Source organism: Populus euphratica, unplaced genomic scaffold (genome assembly GCF_000495115.2).
Source record: "Populus euphratica unplaced genomic scaffold, PopEup_1.0 scaffold158.1, whole genome shotgun sequence".
NCBI lineage: Eukaryota > Viridiplantae > Streptophyta > Magnoliopsida > Malpighiales > Salicaceae > Populus > Populus euphratica.
Genome location: NW_011499913.1, coordinates 291,171 through 318,318, shown reverse-complemented (window position 1 = coordinate 318,318; position 27,148 = coordinate 291,171). Strand labels below are relative to the sequence as shown.

The 27,148-nt window shown below is 36.8% G+C and overlaps 2 protein-coding genes and 1 pseudogene across 2 annotated transcripts; all 3 read right to left on the bottom strand.

Moving 5' to 3' along the window:
• Positions 1-20: 20 nt before the first annotated feature.
• Positions 21-25,703, bottom strand: LOC105134192 (disease resistance protein RPS6-like). Its single transcript, XM_011038514.1, is given in 19 exon segments — positions 21-912; positions 1,078-1,191; positions 1,312-1,475; positions 1,567-1,604; positions 1,685-1,900; positions 2,057-2,218; positions 2,660-2,939; positions 3,040-3,303; positions 3,400-3,496; positions 3,684-3,709; positions 3,712-3,801; positions 3,898-3,930; positions 4,000-4,089; positions 6,659-7,145; positions 7,281-7,304; positions 7,401-7,724; positions 7,886-8,972; positions 9,115-9,646; positions 25,466-25,703. Coding segments are annotated over 18 exon segments (4,707 nt in total). The 5' UTR covers positions 9,591-9,646; positions 25,466-25,703; the 3' UTR covers positions 21-177.
• Positions 15,169-17,070, bottom strand: LOC105134191 (LRR receptor-like serine/threonine-protein kinase EFR; annotated as a pseudogene).
• LOC105134307 (TMV resistance protein N-like) lies at positions 17,250-25,029 on the bottom strand. Its single transcript, XM_011038663.1, has 8 exons — positions 24,557-25,029; positions 23,307-24,393; positions 22,810-23,130; positions 21,298-22,710; positions 21,160-21,203; positions 21,084-21,087; positions 20,217-20,627; positions 17,250-17,707 (listed from the first exon to the last, which is right to left on the bottom strand). Exons 1-7 carry the CDS (start codon positions 25,027-25,029, stop codon positions 20,256-20,258), a joined length of 3,714 nt encoding a protein of 1,237 aa, XP_011036965.1. The 3' UTR covers positions 17,250-17,707; positions 20,217-20,255.
• Positions 25,704-27,148: the final 1,445 nt, after the last annotated feature.

Genomic DNA, 27,148 nt, shown 5'->3' with positions numbered 1-27,148 from the left:
ACCGCGAATGAGTCTGAATCTTTGATGTAGAACAATGTCACTGAACATTGAATTTTAGTAGGCAAGTAGCATACAATTGCGATTAATATCCATGTAAGAAAAATGGGAAGATGGGAATCAAGAAAAAGAAGTATATACTCCTACCTACTATTTATCATGACAATGAAGACTAAAGTTTTATTGCACCTCATTAGTTGATGATGGTCGATAGGGCAACAAAGATGGTCTCCAGTTTTGAAAGCTCCTTAACTTTAGCGGGCTCCACACCAGAGATTTTCGTTGCAGTGCAACAACTGTTGGGTGCTTTGGCTTCCAAGAACCTGCTTGTGCTGGAGGACTCCCCATGAATTTACTACTGGTTCTCATAACAGTAGGTGTAGTCTCTGATGCAGTCCTGAACTCTGGCAATGGAGAGAACAGTTTGAATTCCTTGCAGTCCTGAACTCTGGCAACTACATTCCCATTTTTATATCGCGAGGTTTGAAGTGGTGTAGTCATGTTTAAGGTTGGCTCTGAACGATAGGTAGCAATGGATACCCGTCTCTTAGGCTGAAAAACCTGTGCTGACATTGGAGGAGGAGGTCTGACTGCAACAGACATGCGTCTGGGTTTCATAAGGCTTTTTGTATTTGCTCCTGCAGTTGTGGTTCTTGGATTGTTTTCTTTGTCATTCATTGAAGATAAAACAGAAACAGTTTTCTGTTTTTGTAGAGGAGATGGTGGAGGCATGAAATTGGTGATTTTTCGCAACGGCATCCTCAGCTTTGAAGGACACAGAGGTGGGTTCTAATCTACTTTTCTCTTCTCTACTACTTGTTTCGTAAACTGAGAAGCGGCAGCGGCAAAGGCTCGTGTTTCCCGCTTTAGTCTAGTTTTTCTTTCCTCACCCAACTGATTCTCAAGCTCTCGAACCTATTGTAAGATGAATTATTTGTTAGTCTACAAAATGACTTAAAAATGCTATTTAAGGGACAATAAAAACAAAATAAAAACTAAAAAACGGCTCCATTCCACATGTTTCATGGTAATAATAAATAAATAAATAAAATTAAATGGAGCTCAAGCCATCATTATTACCTTTTCTTGGAGAGTACTGCAGATATGTTCTCTAGCAGCAAGCCTCAACTTCAATGATTGCAAGCTATCATGCAACTTCTTTGTTTCCTTCTCATCATGCTTTAACTTTTCCACCTGATTATTTGTAATTAAAAAAGGAAAGAAAGAAGGAAAGAAAATGTGAATATATACCATTATTTGTAAAAGAAACTGAGACAAAAGAAATCTCATCAAATACGAGCAGAGTATATATACCATTTGCTTGTATTTGAAAAGTTCAGTCAGATCAGCCTGTTTGCGGGCAGGACCACTTTCAATTCCTCGCACTCGACTCGCAAAATTTAGTGAACAAAGCGTCTCTCCAAGGTCAGTAGCACTTGGACTTATTTGGACAAACATCAAGGCCTTACAATCTGCTCCTGCATTCATGTTTCACTTATCATCTTTTACTCACAAACAAGACAATAAGAATGTCTGGTAACCATAAAAAATAGTAAACTTAATACTCACCGAGAGAGCTCTGTAGCATATGGGTTAGCTTTGAGTTCCTAATCGGAAGAAAACAAATATCTTCATTAATATGGTAAATGGATAGCATGTTACTAGAATGACTGTGCGAGAGGAAGACCTGTAAGGAATGTGGCCAGTTTTGGATGCGAGGGCAGATATAACATCACCAAGTGCTGAAAGAGATTTATTAATGAATTGCGATTCCTTCAATCTTCCACCTTCAACATCAATATTTCCCACACGTTCACTACCAGCCAAATCGACCATCCATAGGTGACTTCTTGTCTTTTGTCCATCTATTAAATTCTCTCCTTTCACTGTTACTCGCAACAAACTACAGACCAACAATGTTGTGGTCATTAGTACTACCACTTCAATTAATCAGTATATTTCTTTAATAGTTTGGATTCACAGATCCAAAAAACTAGTTAGTTGCTATTATATGTGAGGAAAGAATAAACCAAGAAAAGAAAGCAGAGTTCATTTTTACCAATGAGAGCGGCTGCTAAGCTCATTAGCGCTGGTTGATCCAACAGACTTGGCCCGACTTCCAGACTTGAGTAAATTCCCCACATCCTCTGTGCCAGTCACCCGAGTTTCAACGAGTCCTGGGACTTCTTGTGTTCCTTCAGCTGTTTGTTTTATCTCCAACCTCCATGCCTATAAGAAAACAAAAATTTCATCAAACTTCATTCATGTAACTCAATTTCTTACCGTTATACTATAAATCTTTCATACCAGTGGGCTTCCAAATGGGAGTCTTCTACATAATCTTTTAAACCCTAAACCCTAAACCCAATTAGATGTCATGCTTATCTACACTAGAGAGGAACAAGGTATTTATTATCATTCGCAGATAGAGTGCTCAAATGAAAATTGGGCTAATACAGAACTTCCATGATCCACTTTTCATGTCAAATAGCCACACGCATGATGTTTGTACTAACCAATAGTTAATTATCATCAAGTAACAAAATGATATAAATCAAAGCAACAGAAAATTATTAATATAAAATTTTTGCAACCAAAATTTTTGACATAAATGACTATATTTTGATTATCAGATACAGTAGCAATAAAAGAGGAAACTAACATTTTAGGCGGTTGGTTGGAACTATCAATCAAGAGATCCCTTATCTTCTCATTGTAAGCCTCCATCATACTAACAAAAAGACCATATCTCGTAATGCCACTTCTCTCTTGAGAAACTCGGAACAACTCATCCAATGTTCTGTAGTTCACACCCCTATTTTCTGGGCTGCCTTCCACAGTAAACGTCTTTCCAGTTCCTGTTTGTCCATAGGCGAATATGCAGACATTGTAGCCATCCAAAACTGAAGCGACTATTGGTTTAGTTTGCGCAAAAACAGCCTCTGCATATCATAAAGACAAAGGATTAGATGCTTCAATTGCACAAATAATCTTTAACAGGATGTCTGCAGTAGCAATACATAAAATAAAACATCAGATCACCTTGATTATCCTCAGGCCCAAAAACATGGTCGAACTTAAATTGCTTTTTGGAAGAATCAGAGGAAATGATCTGCAACTCATTATCTTGGGAAGAGTCAAATTCAACTACATGGTTCGAACCATTTGTTATTTCAACTTTATTTAGTGGTCTGCATCTACAGAAGACCCTAATATTCCCTTTAAGCTCTATCACCTCATTGTAAAGCCTCTTCCTCTCAGACAACTCTTGTAGATACTTCTTTTTAAGAAGTTCATATTCATTACCTGACCAATATTCCAACTAGTAAATTATCAAAACCAAACCCCTAAAAAAAAAAAATGAAAAGAAGAAATAAGTTAGTTTCACTATTGGATACTCACCGAGTTTTTGAAGGGTGTCTAAAATATTGGGGCCAAGAAAGGAATCCTTGGCAGTCTTTACTTGATCAGAGAGATTTGAGTGTTCTTTCTTCAAATTCTAAAACAACAACAATTAAATTCAAAGAAAGAAAAGAAATCAATACCCCCATCAACATAATAATGCAAAATCCTAATTTACTAGCTAAAACAATGAAATTTAAAATTGCCTGAATTCTACAACTAAAACCAAGTCTTTTCAAGTCATCTATACGATACCCATCAACACCAAAGTTCAAAATAAGTACCTGGATTTTATCACTTAAATTGATAATTTCTGCAAAATGGGGAGTGTTGGCCCCTGAGATGGGGAAACTTGTCGAACTCTATTAGATACGCTCTCCTCCTCCGAATTAATAGTTTCTCCTGAAAATTCATTAAAATCAAAATGACGTTTTTGAGTCAAAACAATTTCAATATAAAATACAAATGTCTACAGTTCTGCAGCACCGAAACACGAACCTGTATCGAATTTCGTACCTTCTACGGATTCAACTGAATTTTTTTTTAAAAATCAATTTCAGAGAAATATTAATTAAACAAAGTGAAGTTACTTCTTCTAACCTGTGGTCGAAGAGAGAGTAGGGCTGGAATCGGAAATTTGAACGGTCTTGATACGATTGCAGATCTCTTCAATTATTTGGACCGCCAGATCTGAGAGAAATCAAACAAGTTCTTAATCAAATAAAGCAAATAAAGAAAATATAAAATTAAATTCTTAATTAATTCAAAAGTAAAATTAAAAAAAATTATTAAAAAAACAAAAAATAACCTAAATCCACCTGCAAAACCTTTTTATTTTTCAGGACCTTAGAACCACCACTTAAAATGATGTCATTTATATCATAAATTTTAATGGTGGGGAGAAATATTGGTAATATGTGATAGATGGGATCCAAATTGATCATAATTATGTTTTTGTTTTGTTCGGGAACCTAGTTAAGAATCATGTTAAAGTAGGAGGATAAATATATCCTTTTCATCTCTAATTCATAAGACTATTTGGTTTCATGTTTGATTCAATCCAATTGAGTTGTTTCATATTTGTATAGAAAAAGAAGAGGAGAAGACGAGTTACCAGTGTCAACGAGCGAAACCATACATCCATAGTATTAAGTTGCCCTTTCAAATAGAAGATGATGAAGAGTTTGTCAAGCATTTTCCATCAGTTTTAGGGTTTGGTTGCTCAGGCTCGTTGACAAACAGTGGATGGACACCACACCCAATCACCACATCAGTACTAGCTCCCCACGGTGATTTGAATTGAAACGAGGCCTCCTTGAAAAAGCACTTAGAGTGGACACTCCAAATGAACACATGCTCCCTTTCCCATAAACTCCTCACCTTTTCTTCATATATTTCGTAATAGTAGGAACTGAGATTAATCTGGGTTCCATCTTCGCTTATCAAATGGCATTCACATTTAATATTAACGGGTCGCCTTTCCCCGCTTTGGGCAAACGAAACAACAGCGCATAAAGTGAAACGACGATGCCGATGAGCTAGTTGCCGGATTTTTACTGACGATCCTTCTCTATTTTTATAACTGAACCACTCCGGGACTTCCGACCCAGGAATACACAACCGGACTTCTTTTAATGACCTACCATGATATTCCTGCACCGAAGAGAGTGAGAATGTGAGATACATATAAAAAATTAACGTGATTTTTTTCCTTCAAATAAATCAAGATCGAGGGAGCAAGAATTTACCTGATAAAACAATGATGTTGCCATGCTTCGAATTCGTAAATGGGCAGCACCCATAATTCTAGTGCGTGAATTCTGATCCAGTTGGAGGCATTCAGAGAAATTGAATTCATGAGAAGCAGCTTTATATTCTCTAACACCTTGCATGAATATACTTGCTACAGATTTTAGAGAGATGCAACCTGATGCGATTAAAACTTGTAGAGTTGATGGAAGCTCTGGTAAACATTGAAGCCGCTTGCAATCATCTAAATAGAGTTTACTTAGCTTAGTAAGGTGCTTGATGCTTGCAGGTATCCTCTCAAAATCGATCTCAGTTAATCTCAATTCTGTTAGCCACAACAAAGAGCCTAATCTCTCTAGAGTTTTTAACACACGAGAATTTCTCAAATTTAAAAATTCATGGCAGCCTAATTTATAGGTGGATGATGCAATTTCTTCTACTTCCTGGAATCCACGCAGCATATAACAACGCTGTTTGTCAAGTCCTTTGAATTCAAGATCAGTGATGATATTTGGAAGACTTGCTAGTTTTAAGCAACCACTGAGATCGAGCTTAGTAAGACGTGTCAACTCGCCAATGCTTTCCGGTAGACTTTTGAGTCCTGCGCAACCAGTAAGGTGAAGCGTATAAAGCGATTTCAACTCGCCAATGCTGTCGGGTAGACTTGCTAGTTTTAAGCAACCACTAAGATTAAGCATAGTAAGACATCTCAATCTACCAATGCTATCTGGTAGACTTTTTAGTCCCGAGCAACCATTAAGATTAAGGGATTTAAGAGATTTTAACTCGACAATTCTATCTGGTAGACTTGCTAGTCCTGAGCAATCATGAAGATTAAGCCATTCAAGAGATTTCAACTCGCCAATTCTGTCTGGTAGACTTGCTAATCCTGAGCAACCATTAAGATTAAGTGATTTAAGAGATGTCAACTCGTCAATTCTATCTGGTAGACTTGCTAGTCCTGAGCAGCCACTAAGATGAAGCAATATAAGAGATTTTAACTCGCCAATGTTGTTTGGTAGACTTGCTAGTCTTGAGAAACCACGAAGATTAAGCACAATAAGATGGTTCAACTTGTTAATGCTGTTTGGTAGACTTGTTAGTCCTGAGCAACCACTGAGGTGAAGTGTATCAAGGCATGTCAACCTGTCAATGCTGTCTGGTAGACTTGCTAGTCCTGAGCAACCAGTAAGGTGAAGCTTAGCAAGACATTTCAACTCTCCAATGCTGTCGGGTAGACTTGCTAGACTTGAGCAACCACTAAGATCAAGCTGGTAAATAGATTTCAATGCGCCAATGTTGTCGGGTAGACTTGCTAGACTTGAGCAACCACTAAGATGAAGCGTATCAAGACATTTCAACCTGTTAATATTGTCTGGTAGACTTGCTAGTCCTGAGCAACCAGTAAGGTGAAGCTTAGCAAGACATTTCAACCCCCCAATGCTCTCAGGTAGACTAGCTAGTTTTGAGCAACCACTAAGATCAAGTTGGTTAAGGGATTTCAACACACCAATACTATTTGGTAGACTTTTTAGTCCTGAGCAACCACTAAGATTAAGCGATGTAAGAGATTTCAAATCACCAATGTTGTTCGGTAAACTTGTTAGTCCTGAGCAACCATGAAGTTTAAGTAATTTCAGAGATTTAAACTCGCCAATTTTATCTGGTAGACTTGCTAGTCCCGAGCAACCACTAAGATTAAGCCATTTAAGAGATTTCAATGTGCCAATACCGTCTGGTAGACTTGCTAGTCTTGAGCAACCACTAAGATCAAGCTGGTCAAGAGATTTCAACACACCAATGGTATTTGGTAAACTTGCTAGGCCTGAGCAACCACTAAGATTAAGTAATTTTAGAGATTTTAACACGCCAATGTTGTTTGGTAGACTTGCTAGTCTTGAGCAACCACTAAGATCAAGTTGGTCAAGAGATTTCAACATGCTAATACTATGTGGTAAACTTCCTAGTCCTGAGCAACCATGAAGATTGAGTGATTTCAACGGGCTAATGTTGTCTGGTAGACATGGTAGTCTTGAGCAACCACAAAGATCAAGCTGGTCAAGAGATCTCAGCTCACCAATATTGTCTAGTAGACTTGCTGGTTCGGGGAAATGACCAAGATTAAGCTTAGCAAGACATTTCAACTGCTCAAGTGGCTGTAAATAAAAAAAGAGGCAACGTAAGAAAAGATAAATGTTATGAATAATTTCAAAAATGCCCTATATTTGAAAAAGAAGGGTGATAAAGCATACCTGGCCTTCAAGCTGGCTACAAGGCATTTCAAGTTGAACAAGTTTCTCAGGGAAAAAAATTGATGGAAAGGATTTCAAAGGGTAATTATACCAGTAGAGAAACCTTAGCTCACTTGAAAGAAAGTGAAGCCCTCGTGGAAGGTGGATTCCGACCCTCTTTCCATTCATAATTTGCTCCTTTGAGGGATCCTTTAAGAAAGGTGGGTAGTAGATTTTGAGCAATCTTAAATTATACATCCCTTGAAATGCTGTAGGACTTAACGTCAATTGATCTTTAGTTGCATCCAAGATGAGGGATATGCTTTCCACTTTTGATCCAGTCCCCTATTTACCAAATTAAAGCAAAGTGTAATCCGTAAATATATAACAAATAAAGAAGAAGAAGAAGAAGCTGGCCTTGATATTTATCTTTGTCGAAGGCCACATCTCTTAGCTATAAACAAGAAAGTCAAGAAACAGTCAATTAAATCACTTGGAAACGTTACCTGAGTTGTTAATACACGATAGATATCATCAGCCTCCCACAACCTGCTACGTTCTCTAGGGTCAACGTTTTCTTGGAGGACAATTTTTTTCCCTAGTTTTAGGAGCACATCATGCATCTTGATCTTGTCTTGAACAATTTTTATGAGACACATATCAGCGAGACGATCTATCCCACTTCTTTCTTCAAGATCTAGTGTTTGTTGGAGAAAATCCTTCTTGCACCGTCCAAAGAAACATGCTATATCAAGAAATATTTTCTTTTCTGTCTGATCTAATTCATGATAACACATTTCCAAATGTTTCTTAATGTCCTCGCCACCATTTGTTCTTAGCTGTGCCACCTTACTTTCCCAGTATTCAACACTCCTTTTATTGTATAGATTGCCACCTAAAACCTCGAGAACTAATGGAATGCCCTTAACACAGCTTACCACAGTTTTTGATAGCCCGGTATATCCTTCTATGGGACGATCTTGTTTAAAGGCATGTAAGCTGAAGAGTTGAAGTGCATCGTCTTCATCTAAAATTTTAACCTCGTAAATTTTATCTTCTTCACATGCATTTTCAAGAACTCGCCTATCTCTACTTGTCACAATGATTCTACTTCCTTGGCCAAACAAACCATCCTCTCCTAGTAAATATTTTAGATCTTGTGGATCATTGACATCATCAAGAACTATGAGGACTTTTTTTCTTTGAAGCATTCGCTTAATGGCCGAGGGTAGCACTTTTCCGTGTATTTTGAGATCATTCTTCTCTAATACCATGCCAAGAATTTCCTGTCGCACATGATCTACTCCATGCTTCCGTGATTCTTCCCTAACATCTTGGAAACAGCAATGGCCTTCAAATTTACTACAGTTTCGACGATACACAGTTTCAGCCGTTGTGGACTTACCTATACCACCCATCCCCCAGATTCCCACAATGAGCACACCGGTTGATCCAAAAGATAGTAATGATTCGATGTCTTCAACGCGTGATTTCATTCCAACAAGGCGTTTTGAATCAAATGAGGGTGACAGCTCATGGTTCAATTTCTTTTGAATGTCAGTAACGATTTCCTGAATTAGCTTGGTCTCATCCCTACAGTGCATAATAAATAAAGAACAAAGACAGGCTAGAACCTAAGAAATTTTATCATAACATCAAACACAACATTGATTCTGGAACAAAATTGTTTAAATAAGTTGGGGTTTAATATGCTGTAGCTAAATTAATAACTTACTTAATGACGTTTGAATCCCAGCCCTTGAGATTAGCTATTTCTTTCGAAGCACGTCTCCAACGCTCTACTTCTTGAGAACCACAATCTCTTTCATGCTTGCAAAGTGCATCTCCATAGCTCCCAGTCAGATTTTGAACATGGCTTGGATCAAGTCGGTAAAAAACTGGTAAAACCATCTGTTGTCTGGTCTCCATGCACTCAAGAATCTTGGAGAGTTCCCTCAAACAGAAAGTAGAATCTGCATAATTTTCAGAGAAAATGACTAGCGAAATACATGACTCTTCAATCCTTTCCAAGAGGGCAGGCTCGATCTTTTCTCCTCCACCAAGTTTATTATCGATGTAAGCATCAATTTGGTTTCGCTGCAAAGCATCATAAAGATGACTGGTGAAACTATTGCGGGTGTCTGTGCCTCTAAAACTGAGGAAAACATCGAACTTCAAATATGGAGTAGTAGGAGAAGAAGAGGAAGCCATATTTTTATTTGCTTGATATATGTAGAAGTAAGCTTTATACTTGTGATAATTATTCCCTGTAACAACCCATTAAGTAAGCCACGGAAATTGCAGAATCATTTAAATTTCGATTTTTGAAGTGTTTATTTAAAAATATATTAAAAGAATAGTTTTTTATTTTTTTAAAATTATTTAGACAGAATTCAAAAACACTAAACAAATCCAAAATTTAACAAACATTAGCAGAAAAAACAACTTCAAACTCAATTCCAAAAGATTAGTCATCTATCTTCTTTTCCTTTTTCTTTACTTAGCGGTGAGCAAAAGTTGATAGTATAATAGCAACTTTTCTTCACCGCTAAGTAGCAATCATTTTTACGTTGGATGTATAAATTAGTTAAAAAGTAGCATATCCCACTGGCTAAAATGAGTTAAAGCATTACAGGACGCTTGACTTGCTGTCTGCCCTTTTGATTTTTGAACACAACCAAGCAGTAATTTCCTGGTCGTCTTCCGGAATCTTTTTCCAAACAACCCTTTTTAGACCATGAATGAAGTTTCGACCGAAGAATTCACTACTTTTCTCTTCACATATGATTCAGGGTTTTTAATCCAGACTCGGTGTTCGATCTGGAGCAAGGCCTGTGTGTCACCAGGGTTTAGTTTTTCACTGAAAAACTTGTTGAGATGATAGCTTCTATTATTTGCTCTTTACTTTGTTAAAATCAGTTTATGGAACTGATGCTTTGCAGGTGGCAGAGAGAGCATTGTTGTTGTGGAAAAGTGATCCCATTGAGAACTTGATCATTCAAATCAGATTTTTTTTTTCATTTTTTTCACCTTTTCCGTTTTTCCTAAGCAGCAAGAAAGAGACCAATTCCTAGTTAATGCTGCCACCTAACTGTTTAAAGAGAGGGAGGGAGAGAGAGAGCGAGAGAGAAGAACACATTATTGTTGAGAAGCAAAGTGGCTATAAGATCAAAACCGTGAGATCTGATCAAGGTGGAGAATATACAGCAAATGACTTTGAAGCGTTTTGTACACAACAAGGCATCAGACATCAAACAACACCAGCTTATACACCACAGCTGAATGGTGTAGCTGAGAGGAAGAATCGAACAATTCTTGATATGACAAGAAGTCTACTCAAAGCAAAAAAGCTGCCCAAGCAATACTGGGCTGAAGCTGTATCATGTGCAGTATATTTGCTGACCCGCTGCCCAACCAGAAGTTTGCAAGCTATCACTCCACAAGAAGCATGGAGTGGTCACAAACCAAGTGTTACTCATCTTCGAGTCTTTGGTTGTGTGGCATATGCAAAGATCCCAGATGCAAGAAGGACCAAACTCGATGATAAAAGTGAGAAATGCATCTTTGTCGGATATGGTGAGAGAAGAATGGGATACAAGCTGTATAATCCCATCACCAAGAAGGTAATTATGAGCAGAGATGTTATCTTTGAAGAAGATAAAACTTGGCAATGGAATGATGACCAAGAAGCAGTTAAATGGATCAGCACTGATTTGATCCTTGAAGATGAAGAAGTACCAACAGTACTTGCAGAAGGTCCAATAGTACCAGAAGATGAGCCACAAAGTCCGGTACATAGATTTCCTGTATTCAACAGGAGAAACACGCCAGAATCATCATCAATACCATCAGCATCAGCATCCTCATCAGAAGGACCAAGAAGGATGAGAAATCTAGAAGAGCTGTATGACGCCACTCAAGTAATGGAAGATACAACTCTATTTTGTTTCTTTGCAGATAGTGACCCACTTAGCTTCAATGAAGCTATCACAGAAGAGAAGTGGATAAAAGCAATGGATGAAGAAATACATGCCATTGAGAAGAATGATACCTGGAAGCTGACTTATCTACCAGAAAACAAGAAAGCAATAGGTGTTAAATGGGTCTATAAGACAAAGAAGAATGCAAAAGGAGAAGTGCAAAGATACAAAGCAAGATTAGTGGCGAAAGGCTACAAACAGAGAGAAGGCATTGACTATGGAGAAGTGTTTGCTCCAGTAGCCCGGCTAGAGACAATCAGATTGATGATCTCACTAGCAGCACAACATAGATCTCTTCTTCTAGGAAGCCATTCAGAAATGCAGGAAACTCTGTAGCCATACTATCTCTTTTGCAGATTTTGAAACTGCAACATATTCAGCTTCTGTCGTTGAAAGAGCAATTATATTTTGCAAGGTAGAACTCCAAGAGACAGCAGTGCCTCCTAGAGTGTATATATAACCTGTAGTACTCTTTCTGCTATCAACATCTCCTGCTAGATCAGCATCTACAAAGCCTTCAAGTTTCAAACCGCCAGCTGTGAAAATAAGACATGTCTCCGATGAGCCTTTTAAGTACCTCATGATCCATTTCACTGCCTCCCAATGCTGCTTTCCAGGATTGCTCATATATCGGCTTACAACTCCCACTGCATGGGCAATATCTGGTCTAGTACAGACCATGGCATACATCAAGGAGCCGATAGCTGAGGCGTATGGGATCTGGTCCATGTATCCACGTTCTAGCTCAGTTTTTGGTGACTGGTCTCTACTGAGCTTGAAATGATTCCCTAAAGGTGTACATACTGGCTTAGCATTATCCATACTAAACCTGCTGAGAACCTTCTTGACATACTATGCCTGTGAAAGCTTTAATATGCCTTTGTCTTTGTCTCTGATGATTCTCATGCCAAGTATTTGTTTAGCAGCTCCTAGATCCTTCATTTCAAACTGTTTTGACAACTGTTGCTTTAGCTTGTCAATCTCTTCCATGCTGGAACCTGCAATTAACATACCATCCACATATAGCAGTAGAATGATATAGGAGTTGTCAAAATGTTTGACATAGCAACAATGATCAGCCTGACATTTTGTGTATCCTGTACTACACATGAAGTTATCAAACTTCCTGTACCACTGTCTTGGAGCTTGCTTCAAACCATATAGGCTCTTCTTTAGTTTGCAAACTTGACTCTCCTTTCCTGGTATTACGAACCCCTCTGGTTGTTGCATGTAAATATCTTCCTCCAATTCTCCATGAAGAAATGTTGTTTTTACATCTAATTGTTCAAGATGTAAATTTTCTGCAGCTACTATCCCCAGAACAACTCTAATTGTTGTAAGCTTCACAACTGGAGAAAATATCTCAGAATAGTCGATCCCTTTCTTTTGTTGAAACCCTTTTACAACAAGTCTTGCTTTGAACCGTTTGCTTCCGTCATGCTCGGTCTTTACTCTGTAAACCCACTTGTTTTGCAAGGCCTTCTTTCCTTCAGGCAGTTTGGTTAACTCCCAAGTCTTGTTCTTCAGCAATGACTCCATCTCGTCCTTCATGGCTAACTCCCACTTGCTCGAGTTTCCATCTTGTAAGGATTCTTCATAAGTTAATGGTTCACCACCATCTGTCAGCAAGATATAATTCAATAGAAGTGTGAACCGTTGTGGAGGCTTTATAGTCCTTGAAGACCTGCGAACAGCTGGTTCACTTGTCTCTGCACTATCTTGTGTAGAAGTGGTGGGTACTGAAGTGCTTGAACTGTCTTGTATGAACTCTTGAGTGGTAACATCAGGAAGCCCTTCTAATTGTATGAATTCAGATTTCTGTGGACTCGTATCTGAATCAGTTATCTCTAGTTCTGTACTTGATTTGTCTTTGTACAAAACTTTCTCATTGAAGATCACGTTCCTGCTTCTGATAATCTTCCTGTTCTGATCATCCCAAAAACAAAATCCAAATTCTTCATCTCCATAGCCAATAAAGAAACATTTCTTTGATTTGGCATCCAGCTTGTTGCGAGCATCAGAGTCTACATGCACATAGGAAACACACCCAAAGACTTTTAGGTGAGAAAGCTGTACTTCTTTTCCTCTCCAGACTTCCTCGGGCAGTCTAAACTCCAAAGGTACTGATGGTCCACGGTTGATCAAGTAAACTGCAGTATGAACTGCATCAGCCCAGAATGTTTGAGGTAACCCAGAATGTAACCTCATACTTCTAGCTCGTTCATTGATGGTCCTGTTCATTCGTTCAGCAATGCCATTCTGTTGTGGTGTGCCTGGAACTGTCTTTTCCATTCTGATACCGTTGACAGCGCAATACTCCTTGAAACCTCCATCAATGTATTCTCCTCCATTATCATATCGTAAGCATTTCAACTTCAAACCTGATTCAGTCTCAACCATAGCCTTTCATTTCTTGAATGTGTCAAACACATCAGATTTATTTTTCAGAAAGTAGACCCATACCTTTCTGCTAAAGTCATCAATAAAAGTGACATAGTACCGAGAACAGCCAAGAGATGCTACAAGTCATCAATAAAAGTCACATAGTACCGAGAACCTCCAAGAGATGCTACTGGAGTTGGTCCCCATAAATCTGTGTGCACCAGTTCTAGCTTTCTTGGTCTTAAGGTCTTGCCAACCTTTAAGAAACTGAGCTTGTTCTTGAAAGTTCTTGAAAAAGGGGGTGTTTGATCCAAACTCAAAAATCAAAGTTCTCAAAACATGTTTTTGAACATACCACCGTGAAGAGGACGATAAGAGGAATCCACTGGTGAAAACCCGGTGAAAATCCGATGTCCTGCATGCCCGCACGCGCCTGCACGCGCCACCACCAGTACTGTCCACGCGCACAGACGCGCCGTACGCGCGTCACGCGTCTTCCTCGTTGTTTCCTGCAACTCGACTCTGCCACGGCAGCAGCCACGTCAGCGGTTCGACACAGTCAGCCAGCCAAGTAAACTGCCACATCAGCAGTCTGACCGGTCAACCAGCCACGTCATCCCTGCCACGTCATCCTTGCCACGTCAGCCGCAAAATCTCCGTGGATCTGCCACGTAAGCTTGGGTGGACCCCACATTGCCTACGTGTCTGGCACGTCATCTTGCCACGTCAGCATAACTGGGTTTTGATCCGGTGTGGCGCAGCGACTATTCCTCCTGCCACGTGGCTTCATCTACAGCGTCCAGTTATCCCAATTTTTTGATTGTTTAAATCGGAACCATCCGAAATCCGATTTGGGTGATCTCAGTATCGTTTCCAGCATTTTTGGATACCCAACAGTAATAGGTCCATTTCCATAACTTCCTCCTTTTCTTTTGAACTGCACATCGCTGGAGTCTCATTAAGGCAGAACCACCACACAGGCCTGCATTTCCTATCAATGCGCTTCCACTAAGATTTTTAAACCTTCCCATACTTGAAACTTCTCCAGTTAATCTATTATACGACAGGTTGAAATTCTTCATCACTGAGTCATTGGCAAGCCAGATTGGAACGCTGCCTGTTAATTGATTAAAAGCGAGATCCAGCGCTTTTAAATATGCAATTTGTTTCAATGACTCTGGAATTGTACCTTGAACATGTTCTTGGATAGTTTCAAGTACTCCAAATCCGTACAACTTCCAACTGAAATTGGTATAATGCCAGAAAATCTGTTCACCGATAAGTCAATAGCTTGTACAGATACCAGATTTCCAATAGTTGCAGGTATTTCCCCGTCTAGATTGTTATTTGAAAGGTTGAGGGAGAGCCCCAAGTTAGCAAAAACTCCAATTTCTGGTGGAAGAGGCCCCTGCAAGCTGTTAAAAGATAAATCCAGCTGCATCATGAGAGAGCACTGGCTGAGTTTGATGGGAATATTTCCTGATAAGCTGTTCTGAGATGGGTAAAGGTATCTCAACTGTGAGAGGTTACCAAGTGAACAAGGGATTGACCCGGTTATGGAATTATTGGCAAGATCAAGTAAGCCTAGGTTTTCCATCTGCCCCATTTCATCTGGAATGGAACCTTTTAGCTTGTTTCTCCCCAAACATAGTCTTTGCAACAGCTTCAGCTTTCCAAAAGTCGCTGGAGTTGTCCCGTCCAAGTGATTGTACCACAGTTGTAGGTCACGAGGCCACTCAAGTTTCCAGTACTATCTGGAATCTCTCCTCTTATACGGTTATTCAAAAGATTGAAATAGTAGAGGACTTTTGAAAGATTTCCAATGGAAGCAGGTAAACTCCTAGAAAATAAACATGAGCCCAAGTGCAGTTTCTTCAGAAATGAATAGTTTGTGAGAGCAGTAAGAAAACTAAGAGAAGAATTGCTAACCAGGTTGTTGCTATGGAGGTAAAGGATCTCAAGGTTCAACTTCCCCAGTTCCTCAGGAACTTTACCCTCCAAGTAATTGAAACTCAAATCAAGCAGAGTTATTTGAGAAAGATTTGAGAATGTCACTGGAATCCTACCAGAAATATTGTTGTTTATAAAATACAACTTCTGCAAGTTTTGGAGCTTGTTCCCTATTTCTGAAGGGATTTCCCCTGATAATCAATTCTCAATCAATTAAATTGCTCGCAATGCAGTGCAATTACTTAGTGATGCAGGTATTGTTCCCTCAAGAAAGTTCAGGTGCAAAAACAAAATCTCAAGCCTGCTCAAAGCTCCAAGCTCCAGAGGGATTTGCCCAGTATAGTAGTTCACAGCCAGTTCTAGGAGTGTCAATTCTGTCAGGTTTGACAAAAAGGTCGGAATGACCCCAGTGAGGTTGTTTACAGAGAGAGCTAAAAAACTCACCTTCTTCATCCATCCTAGTTCTTCAGGAATGACCCCTGATAGTTGTTAGCAGACAAGTCAAGAAATTTCAAGCTTTGACAGCCATGTAGTGAAGCTGGAGAGGCAACAGAGAGCTTATTTTCATTCATATTCAGATATTCTAACTGTAAGAGTGCTCCCAAGGTAGTTGGGATTTCTCCAGGGAAATTGTTACCCTGCAAGGAAAGCCTGGTGAGAAGAGAACTATTGGATAGAAATGGCGATATACTTCCTTCTAAGCGCATGTCTATGATCTCAAGATCTATAACCCGATTTTGGAGAGATTGGTGGCATGTAATTCCGGGCCAGTTACAGAAAGTACTGGCTTCATTCCAATCCTGGACGTATCCTTTCGGATCACTTGTTATGCCTGCCTTGAATTTCAGAAGAGCTTCACGATCAGTAAAACTGCAAACAAATGCTGAAGCTCCTGGCATGAGGGAAAAGATAGACAGAACACTGGCACAGCCATGTTGCAGTTTTGATTGTGTGTCATCCTCTCTATTGCTCTTTCTTAGCAGAGATTGTGGAACAAAACGTTTCTTGATGTGAAGACAAAAAAGTGATTCTGTTTGCACTTTTGGTGCATTTTTACCAGGACTTGTAAGGTAATCTTAACTTAATATGTAAAGGATGGCATGATGAATTATTCAAACCACGTACTCTAGCAGAGCGCATTAAATTCCTGCAAATGGATGCTTTTTTCCTACCTTCTTGGCGATGATAATTAGGTGAAGTTATCATACTTTGTCCATTGTCATTGATAACCACATCATTTTTCTTGCACAGTGATCTAGATAAGTATTCTATGGTCTTCACTCTATGAAATATATATGTCAGAAACCTGAGCCGAGGACCACAGTGAGTAATTAATGATCTGAATATGAGTCGTCAAGCAATAATAATAATAAAGTCTGATACACCACCACTCAATCCTCTAATATAGGTCTTTATCAGTAGATATTAGACTTTAGGTGATAATTTCCAGTGTAGAAATGCAGATGCATAAGATTTTAACTGTCTGAACCTTGACAGGTAATTTGAAATATACATGACATGACACCTTTCTTTGGACAGAAGATTCTTACCATATTCATGACAACAGAGTCTTTATACTGTACTTAGGTTTCATTCACAATGAACATAAAGTTAATAAGAGGAGTACAAACCATGCATCCCCGAAAGAACAAAAACATGAAACTTTGACATGCCTGAACTGCAAATATACCATACAAATCCTTCATGTCACTCAAGGAAGCAGGGGACACATCATTCAGAGAACTCAAAGGATACATAATTCAAGGACTTGAGATGTACAATTGAATGATATCAGAAAATCTCACATATTGAGTGTTGAGTTTTGAGTCCTGAGCAGAACACAAAATCTGAAAGTGAAAATGTCAATACGAATGTACTGTGTGTTTCAATATCAAAACCAATCAACATGTATGCTTGAAGTCACTGGTTGCTTCCTTGGCTTCTGGAATCGATTGTTCTCGAACCTCTTCTCTTTTAGTTTATAGTTAATACTAGATAATTATCTGCGCTACAGTGCTGGTCAGATGAAAATTAAAAAACTCAATTCTTAATCAATTCAATATTATAAAATTAAATAACAAAATAACAAAAAAAAAATGAAAAAACCACTCGAGTCAACCTAGGTTAACAAACCAACTCGTGACTCGAGTCATGAGATTGGAATATCTTCATGGAAAGTAAACCAAAATAAATTATGAAGTCTAATTTCCAATTAACCCAATATTAATGGAAGAAATTCAAAAACAAATGCATTTAAAAAGAACATAAAAAAACTCGAGACAATTGAGCTAACCATTAACCCATGTTATGAGATCAATTAACCCAATGTTGAAGGATTCAATTGAAAAAAAAAATAAAAAACATATCTTGAGTCAACCGGGATTAACTTGTCAAAACTCGGATCATAAAACCTAGAGAAATCTATAGAAAAAAATAAGATAAAAATATAAAGATAAATTCTCAATCAATCCAATATTGAAGGATGAAAATAAAAAAGGACTCAAAAAACCTATAGAAAACAGATCAAGTTTATATAAATTTAAAAAAATAAACAATGAAGTTTATACGAATTTTAATATAAAAAAATGACATAAAATTAAGCCAAGTCAACCTGGGTCAACGCGTTAATTAAACACTATTTTTGGGTCATAAGGTTTGGATAACCTAATAAAAAGCAAACCAAAATAAATCATGAAGCTTAATTTCCAATCAAACACAATATAAACTAATAAATTACAAATAAAAAATTCAAATAAAAAATAAAAAATTGAGTCAATTAGGTTAACCTGTCAAACCAACAATTTAGGTTATGAGACGTGGACAATCTAATAAAAAGCAAATTCACTGTTGAAAAAATTGTGACTTAAATCATGAAATTGAGATAACCTCTTATAAAAAAAAAAAGAACTAAATTTAGCTAGTGTTAAAATACCAAAACTCGCAACCTTAATCATAAAACCAAGATATACTCATAGAAAGCAAATCAAAATAAATTATAAAGTTCAATTTCTAACCAACTCAATGATGAATGATAACATAAAAAAATAATTGAAACAAGACACAATAAAATTATATAAGTCAACTCGGATTAACTCGTTAAGTACTCCGATCATGATGCCGGAATAACACAATAGAAAGTAAACAAAGCAAATTATGAAGTTTAATTTCCAATCAACCTAGTATTAAGTGATAAAATAATCATGAAGTCTAATTTTCAATCAACCTGGTATTAATGGATAAAATTAAAAAAAAAAAAAACCTAAGTTAACAAGGTTAATTAACGCATCAAACTAGTGATCTCTGTCATGAGAATGAGATAACTCAATAAAAAAAAATTAATATTACAGGATGAAATTAAAAAAATGATTGAAAAAAAAGAAGCAAAGAGAAATAAAGAAACAAGCCATTATTCCAATTAATAGTGCTTTGTGAGGAGAGGAATGGTAAAAACCTCTCCTATTTTAGTTTATAATTAATACTATATAATTGCTGACGCTATGCTCTGGTTAGATCAAAGTTAGAAAACTGAATTCCTCATCAATCTAATATTGAAAAAGAAAATTGTAAAAAAAACAATTAACAAGAAACATAAAAAAATAACTCGAATTAACCAACTAAACTCATGATTCGAGTCATGAGGTCAGAATATCTTCATAGAAAGCAAATTGAAATGAATTATAAAACCTAATTCTCAATTAACCTAATATTAATGGATGAAATTGAAAAAAAAATACATTTAAAAAGAATACAAAAAAGCCTTGAGGCCATCGAGCTAACCATCGACCCGGGTCATGAGATCTTGGTAGTTATATAGAAAACAAATTACAAAGCACAATTCTCAATCAACCTAATATTAAAAGATTCAATTGAAAAAAATCAATTAAAAAAATATTCAAAGTCAACCCATGTTAACCTGTTAAACTTTGATTATGAGATCGGGAATCTATAGAAATAAATAAAATAAAAATATGAAGTCAAATTCTCAATCAACCCAATGTTAAATGATGAAAATAAAAAAAATCAATTAAAAAATAACCCAAAAAACTTGAGCCATCCTTGGTAACCCGCAAAACTTGTGATCTGGATCTTGAGATCTCAATAACCCCATAATAAATAAATAAACAAATATGAAGCCAAATTCCGAATCAACCTAGTGTTGAAGAATAAAATTAAAAAAACAAATCTATTAAAAATAATAAAAATTAACTCACATTAACTTACTAAACCTAAATTTTTTTATTTATTTTTATCACATTTATTTTTATCACGAACTTAGAACCACCCCTTAAAATGATGTCATTTATATCATAAATTTTAATGGTGGGGTTAATTGGTAATATGTAATAGATGGGATCCAATTGATAATTATTATTTTGTTTTGTTCGGGACCTAGTTAAGAATCATGTTGAAGTAGGAGGATAAATATATCATTTTCATCTCTATTACATAAGACTATCTGGTTTCATTTTAATTGAGTTGTTTCATAAGTATTTGTATAGAAAAAGAAGAGGAGAAGACGAGTTACCAATGTCACAAGTTTGTCCATTTTAGCGCATGGTTGCTCCTACTTTAACAATGGATGAACTCCACACTGAACCACCACATCAGTGGCTCCGCACAGTGGTTTGAAATGGAACGAGGCCTCCTTGAAAAAGCACTTAGAGTGGACACTCCAAATGAACACATGCTCCCTTTTCCATACAGTACTGCTCGCCATTCCTTCATATTTTCCGTAGTAGTAGGAACTGAGATCAATCTGGGTTCCATCTTTGATTATCAAATGGCATTCACATTCAATATTAACCGGACGCCTTTCCCCGCTTTGGCCAAATGAAACAACAGCGCAGAAAGTGAAACCACGATAGCAATGAGCTGGTTGCCCGATTTTTACTGAAGATCCTTCTCTATTTTTATAACTAAAACACTCCGGAACTTCCTGTTGGGAATTCCGATCGGTGATGTTCTGATACTTGCTCATAGGAGAGTCAAGCACACTGACACAATATTTAACGTGGTTCGGCAAAACCGCCTACATCCACGGGAGAAGTCAATATATTTAGAGATAAAGAAAGAATACAAAACAAATACATGGAGGAGGAGGATTACACCCTCTCATACTCAACTCTCAACTCTCTTTGCTGCACTTGCAGCTGCTGCAATGGCAGCAAGGCTGCTTTCCTCTCTACTCTCTTCACATTTTCATAATTCTCTTCACTCATTTTGCTCTCTTGCATATGCCTCTATTTATAGGCATTCATGGAGGCTTTTCTTCAACAAAGGTGGCTGCCAACTCCAACTCTTCATCAACAATGGTGGCTGCCAACCTTTGACATCTTGGATGAGTGCACATGGTTGGTGCAATAGCAAATGGTTGTTGCACATTAATGGAAACCAACCTAACAATCACCCCCTTTGCCATTCATGTGGGGCAACTGTCCTCATTCTTCTTCAACACAAGCTCTTCCGACCCAGGAATACACAACCGAACTCTAATGGGCTTGCAATGATATTGCTACACCGAAGGGAGTGAGAATGTGAGATACATATAAAAAATTATCATGATTTTTTCCTTTAAATAAATCAAGATCGAGGGAGCAAGAATTCACCTGATCAAACAATGATGTTGCCGTGCGTTGAATTTGTAAACGGGCATCACCCATAATTCTAGTGCGTGAATTCTGATCCAGTTGGAGGCATTCAGAGAAATTGAATTCCTGAGAAGCAGCTTCATATTCTCTATCACCTTGCATAAATATACCTGCTACAGATTTTAGAGAGATGCAGCCTGATGCTATTAAAACTTGTAGAGTTGATGGAAGCTCTGGTAAACATTGAAGCCGCTTGCACTCATCTAAAAAGAGTTCACGTAGCTTAGTAAGGTGCTTGATGCTTGCAGGTATCCTCTCAAAATCAATCTGAGATAATCTCAAATTTGTTAGCGACACCAAAGAGCCTAAGCTCTCTGGAGTTTTTAACACACGAGAATTTCCCAAATTTAAAAATTCATGGCAGCCCAATTTATAGGTGGATGATGCAATTTCTTCTACTTTCTGGAATCCTCTCAGCATATAACAACGCTGTTTGTCAAGTCCTCTAAATTCAAGATCAATGAAGTTGTCTGGAAGACTTGCTAGTTTTAAGCAACCACTGAGAAGGAGCGTAGTAAGATGTTTCAACTCGCCAATGCTATCCGGTAGACTTTTTAGTCCTGAGCAACCAGAAAGATTAAGCCACATAAGAGATTTCAACCCGCTAATTATGTCCGGTAGGCTTGCTAGGCCTGAGCAACCACGAAGACTAAGTGATTGAAGAGATTTCAACGCGCCAATGGTGTCCGGTAGACTTGCTAGTCCAAAGCAACCATTAAGATCAAACCATTGAAGAGATTTCAATCCACCAATGCTGTCTGGTAGACTTGCTAGTCCAAAGCAACCATTAAGATCAAACCATTCAAGAGATTTCAATCCACCAATGCTGTCTGGTAGACTTGCTAGTCCTGAGCAAGAAGAAAGATGAAGCTCTACAAGAGATCTCAACTCGCCAATGCTGTCGGGTAGACTAGCTAGTTTTGAACAAGAAGAAAGACTAAGCTTTACAAGAGATCTCAGCTCCCCAATGTTGTCAGGTAGACTTGCTAGTTTTGGCTGACAACCAAGATTAAGCTTAGTAAGACATTTCAACTTGCAAATGCTATTTGGAAGACTTTCTAGTTTTGAGCAAGAATAAAGATCAAGCTCTACAAGAGATTTTAACTCATCAATGTTGTCTGGTAGACTAGCAAGACTTTCACATAAAGGTAAGTTTAATCTAACAAGTTGAGAGAGGCACCCAATTGATGATGGCAAAGTACAGAAACTCTCAAGTCTGGGAAGCTCTAATGTGGTAAATCTGGTGCTGTATTTAATCGAGGAAGGTATACCTGGATGTAGAGCCTCAAGGTGTGGGACTTTAGACAGGTCTGAATCAATTAAGCTCAGCTTTGAGGAAGGGGGTTTCATTAATTTTAAATTCTCAAGTGGCTGTAAATAAAAATAAAAAAAAAGTAATGGAAGAAGAGATAAATGTTATGAATAATTTCAAACTCTAGTTGAAAAAGAAGGATGATAAAGCATATATACCTGGTATTCATTCCAAAGTTGTTCAAGCTGGCTACAAGGCATTTCAAGTTGAAAAGCTTTCTTAGGGGAAAAATTTGATGGCATGGATTTCAAAGGGTAATTATACCAGTAGAGAAACCTTAGCTCACTTGAAAGACAGTGAAGCCCTCCTGGAAGGTGGATTCCGACCCTCTTTCCGTTCATAATTTGCTCCTTTGAGGGATCCGGTGGGTAGTAGATTTTGAGCAATCTTAAATTATACATCCCTTCAAATGCTGTAGGACTTAAGTCTTTAGTTGTATCCAAGATGAGGGATATGCTTTCCACTTTTGATCCAGTCCCCTATTTAACACAAGCAAATTGTAAATCAGTATATATATAACAAATAAAGAAGAAGAAGAAGATGAAGAAGAAGAAGAAGCTGGCCTTGATATTTATTCTTGTCCAAGACTACATCTCTTAGCTATAAACAACAAGAAAGTCAAGCAACAGTCAATTAAATAACTTGGAAATGTTACCTGAGTTGTTAATACACGATAGATATCATCAGCCTCCCACAACCTGCTACGTTCTCTAGGGTCAACGTTTTCTTGGTGGACAATTTTTTTCCCTAGTTTTACTAGCACATCATGCATCGAGATCTTGTTTTGAACAATTTTTATGAGACACATATCAATTAGACGATCTATCCCACTTCTTTCTTCCAGATCTAGTGTTTGTTGGAGGAGATCCCTTTTGCACCGTCCAAAGAAACATGCTATATCAAGAAATATTTTCTTTTCTGTCTGATCTAGTTCATGATAGCACATTTCCAAACATTTCTTAATGTCCTCGCCACCATTTTTTCTTAGCTGTGCCACCTTGCTTTCCCAGTATTCTACACTAGTCTTTCTGTATAGACTGGCACCTAAAACCTCGAGAACTAATGGAATGCCCTTAACACAGCTTACCACGGTTTTTGATAGCCCAATAGATCCTTCTATGGGATTATTTTGCTTAAAAGCATGTAAGCTGAAGAGTCGAAGAGCATCGTCTTTATCTAAAATTTTGACCTCATAAATTTTGTCTTCATCACATGCATTTATAAGCACTTGCCTATCCCTACTTGTCACAATGATTCTACTTCCTTGGCCAAACAAACCATCCTCTCCTAGTAAATATTTTAAAACTTGTGGATCGTTGACATCATCAAGAACTATGAGAACTTTTTTTCTTTGAAGCATTCGCTTAATGGCCAGTGGCAACACTTTTGTGCGTATAGTCATATCTTTCTTCTCTAATACTTCACCAAGAATTTCCTGTCGTACATGATCTATTCCATGCTTCTGTGATTCTTCCCTAACATTTTGGAAAAAGCAATGGCCTTCAAATTTACTACAGTTTCGATGATACACAGCTTCAGCCGTTGTTGACTTACCTATACCACCCATCCCCCAGATTCCCACAATGAGCACACCGGTTGATCCAAGGGATAGTAATGAATCGATGTCCTTAAGGCGTGATTTCATTCCAACTGGGCTTTCTGAATTAATTGGGGGTGAGGGCGCATGGAGTAATTTATTTTGAATGTCAGAAACAATTTCCTCAATTAGCTTGGCCTCATCCCTGCACAATGCATAATAAATTAAGAACAAAGACAGACTAGTAAATTAAACAAGCAACTATAACCTAAGAAATTTTATCATAACATCAAACATAATATTAATTCTCGAACAAAAATGGTTTATATATGTTGGGGTTTAATACACTGTACTGATTAATAACTTACTTAATGACGTTTGAATTCCAGCCCTTGAGATTAGCTATTTCTTTCAAGGCATTTCTCCAACTCTCTACTTCTTTAGAACCACAATCTTTTTCATGCTTGCAAAGTGCATCTCCATAACTCCCAGACAGGTTTTGAACTTGGCATGGATCAAGTTGGTGAAAAACTGGTAAAACCATCTGTTGTTTGGTCTCCATGCACTCAAGAATCTTGGAGAGTTCTCTTAAACAGAAAGTAGAATATGCATAATTTTCAGAGAAAATGACTACCGAAATATACGACTCTTCAATCCTTTCCAAGATGGCAGGCTCGATCTTTTCTCCTCCATCAAGTTTATCATCGATGTAAGCATCAATCTGGTTTCGCTGCAAAGCATGATAAAGATGACTGGTAAAACTATTGCGGGTGTCTGTGCCTCTAAAACTGAGGAATACATCGTGCTTCAAATATGGAGTAGTGGGAGAAGTGGAAGCCATATTTTTATATGCTTGATATATGTAGACGTAAGCTTTCTACTTGTGATAATTATTCCCTGTAACAAGCAAAAAGAAAACAAACGATTATGATGATCAGTAATATAAGAATACTGTAGCAAAGAAAACAACTCTCACTAGAACCCAAAACAGAGAGATTTCATTGACATTCGTTACTGGAATAGCTATAGAGAAATTAATGAACATACAGGAAGGAAGTCATACCAGTTATTCATGGGCAGCTTGTTGATCTTTAACCCTCTATGTGCCACAATGCTAGTGGGAAATTAGCTGAGATCTTAATTACACAGTCATTTTGAGCTAAAAGAGAAAACTCACTAACATAAACAACATGAATGATGCTACAGCAATGGCCAAACAAGTAGAATCTAACCCAAAACAGAGAGAAATTAATGGACGAATAGGAAGAAAGTTTTACAAGTTATTAATCAAGGGCAGCTTGTTGATCTTTAACCCTCTGTGTGCCACAACGAGGATACATCATCCTTCTTTTGCGTGTTTCCTTAATGTGCCATGGAAGAGACGTTGAGGAAGAAAAGGAAAGGATAAAAGACAAGAGGGCTGGCCCGAGAAAACCGAAAGGAAAAGAGGACAGCATTGGTCAGATATCTTCCTTTTCCTTTCCTTTACTTGTCATTGAAGATAAGTCCATATGAGTATAGACTAACATTTCTTCCTAACACGAAGAAATAATTTGTACATCGACAATTGAAGTGTTTATAATAACTAATAGTTCCATATAAAGCAATAAACAATAAGATTTAATTAAATAATTAACAACACTCTAAAAGGCACAGACGAGGAAATTACTGTAATTTTCCCACATTTTTTATTTTTATTGTACTAATATTTTTATTTTGTTTTTTTATTTTTTTCTTGTTTTTACATGTTTTTTTTTTCAAGATTTACTTTTTAAAAAAAATATTATATGTTTTTTCAAAATTATTTTTATTGATTTTTTTTAATATTGAACTGATTAAGAATTTAGCTCTATTATTTAAAAAAAAAACATTATTAATTGCTACAATGTTTTCTTATATGATTTTTTTTCTTTCTTTTTATGATTTTTTTTCAAAAATAGTCTTTTTAGGTTTTTTTTTCATATTGAGGTGGTTGACAATTTAATTTTGTAATTTTTTTATAAAACAATTGTAAATTATTATGGTATTTTCATCGCATGGTTTTTCTTTTGCTACAATATTTCTCCACATATTTGTTTTTTAAAATTCTCTTTGTTGAATTTATTTTTTTAATATTGATTTGGTAGAGAATTTAGCTTTAGCTTTCCCCATATGTTTTTTTATTTTTTTATTTTTATTTTTGCTTTTTTTCCAAAACTGTCTTCTTTTTTTGTGTTTTTTTTAGAATTATTTTTATCAATTTTATTTTTTTAATATTGAGCTAATTGAGAATTTAGCTTCATAGTTTTTTTTTAAACACTGTTGATTGCTATAATGTTTCCTCATATAGTTTTTTTTGTTTTCTTTGTTTTTTTTCCAGAATTGTCTTTATCAATTTTAGTTTTTTTTCAATATTGAGCTGGTAATAATTTAGTTTTGTAGTTTTTTAAAAACAAAACATTGTGGATTGATACAGTATTTCCCCACATGAATTTTTCTTACTACAGTGTTTCCCCACATATTTTTTTATCGATTTTTTTTCTAAAATTATTTTTATCGAATTTATTTTTTTATACTGAGCTAGTTGAAAATTTAGTTTTGTAGTTTTTTTATTCAAAACATTATTGATTGCTAAAGTGTTTCCCCAAATGAATTTTTTTATTATAATTTTTTTCAAAATTGTCTTTATCAATTTTATTATTTTTAATATTAAGCTGATTGAAAATTACAACTGTAAATTTCCTCGTGAAACACTATAGATTGCTGCAGTATTTTCCTGCATAGTTTTTTTTCCTTTTATTTTTTAATATTTTTTTCCAAAATTATCTTTATTGGTTTTAATTTTTTATTATTAAGTTGGTTGAAAATTATAGTTATATATTTCCTCACAAAACACTATAGATTACTGCAGTGTTTCCCTACGTAATTTTTTTAAAATTATTTTTATTTTAAAATACATTAAAATATTTATTTTATTTTTT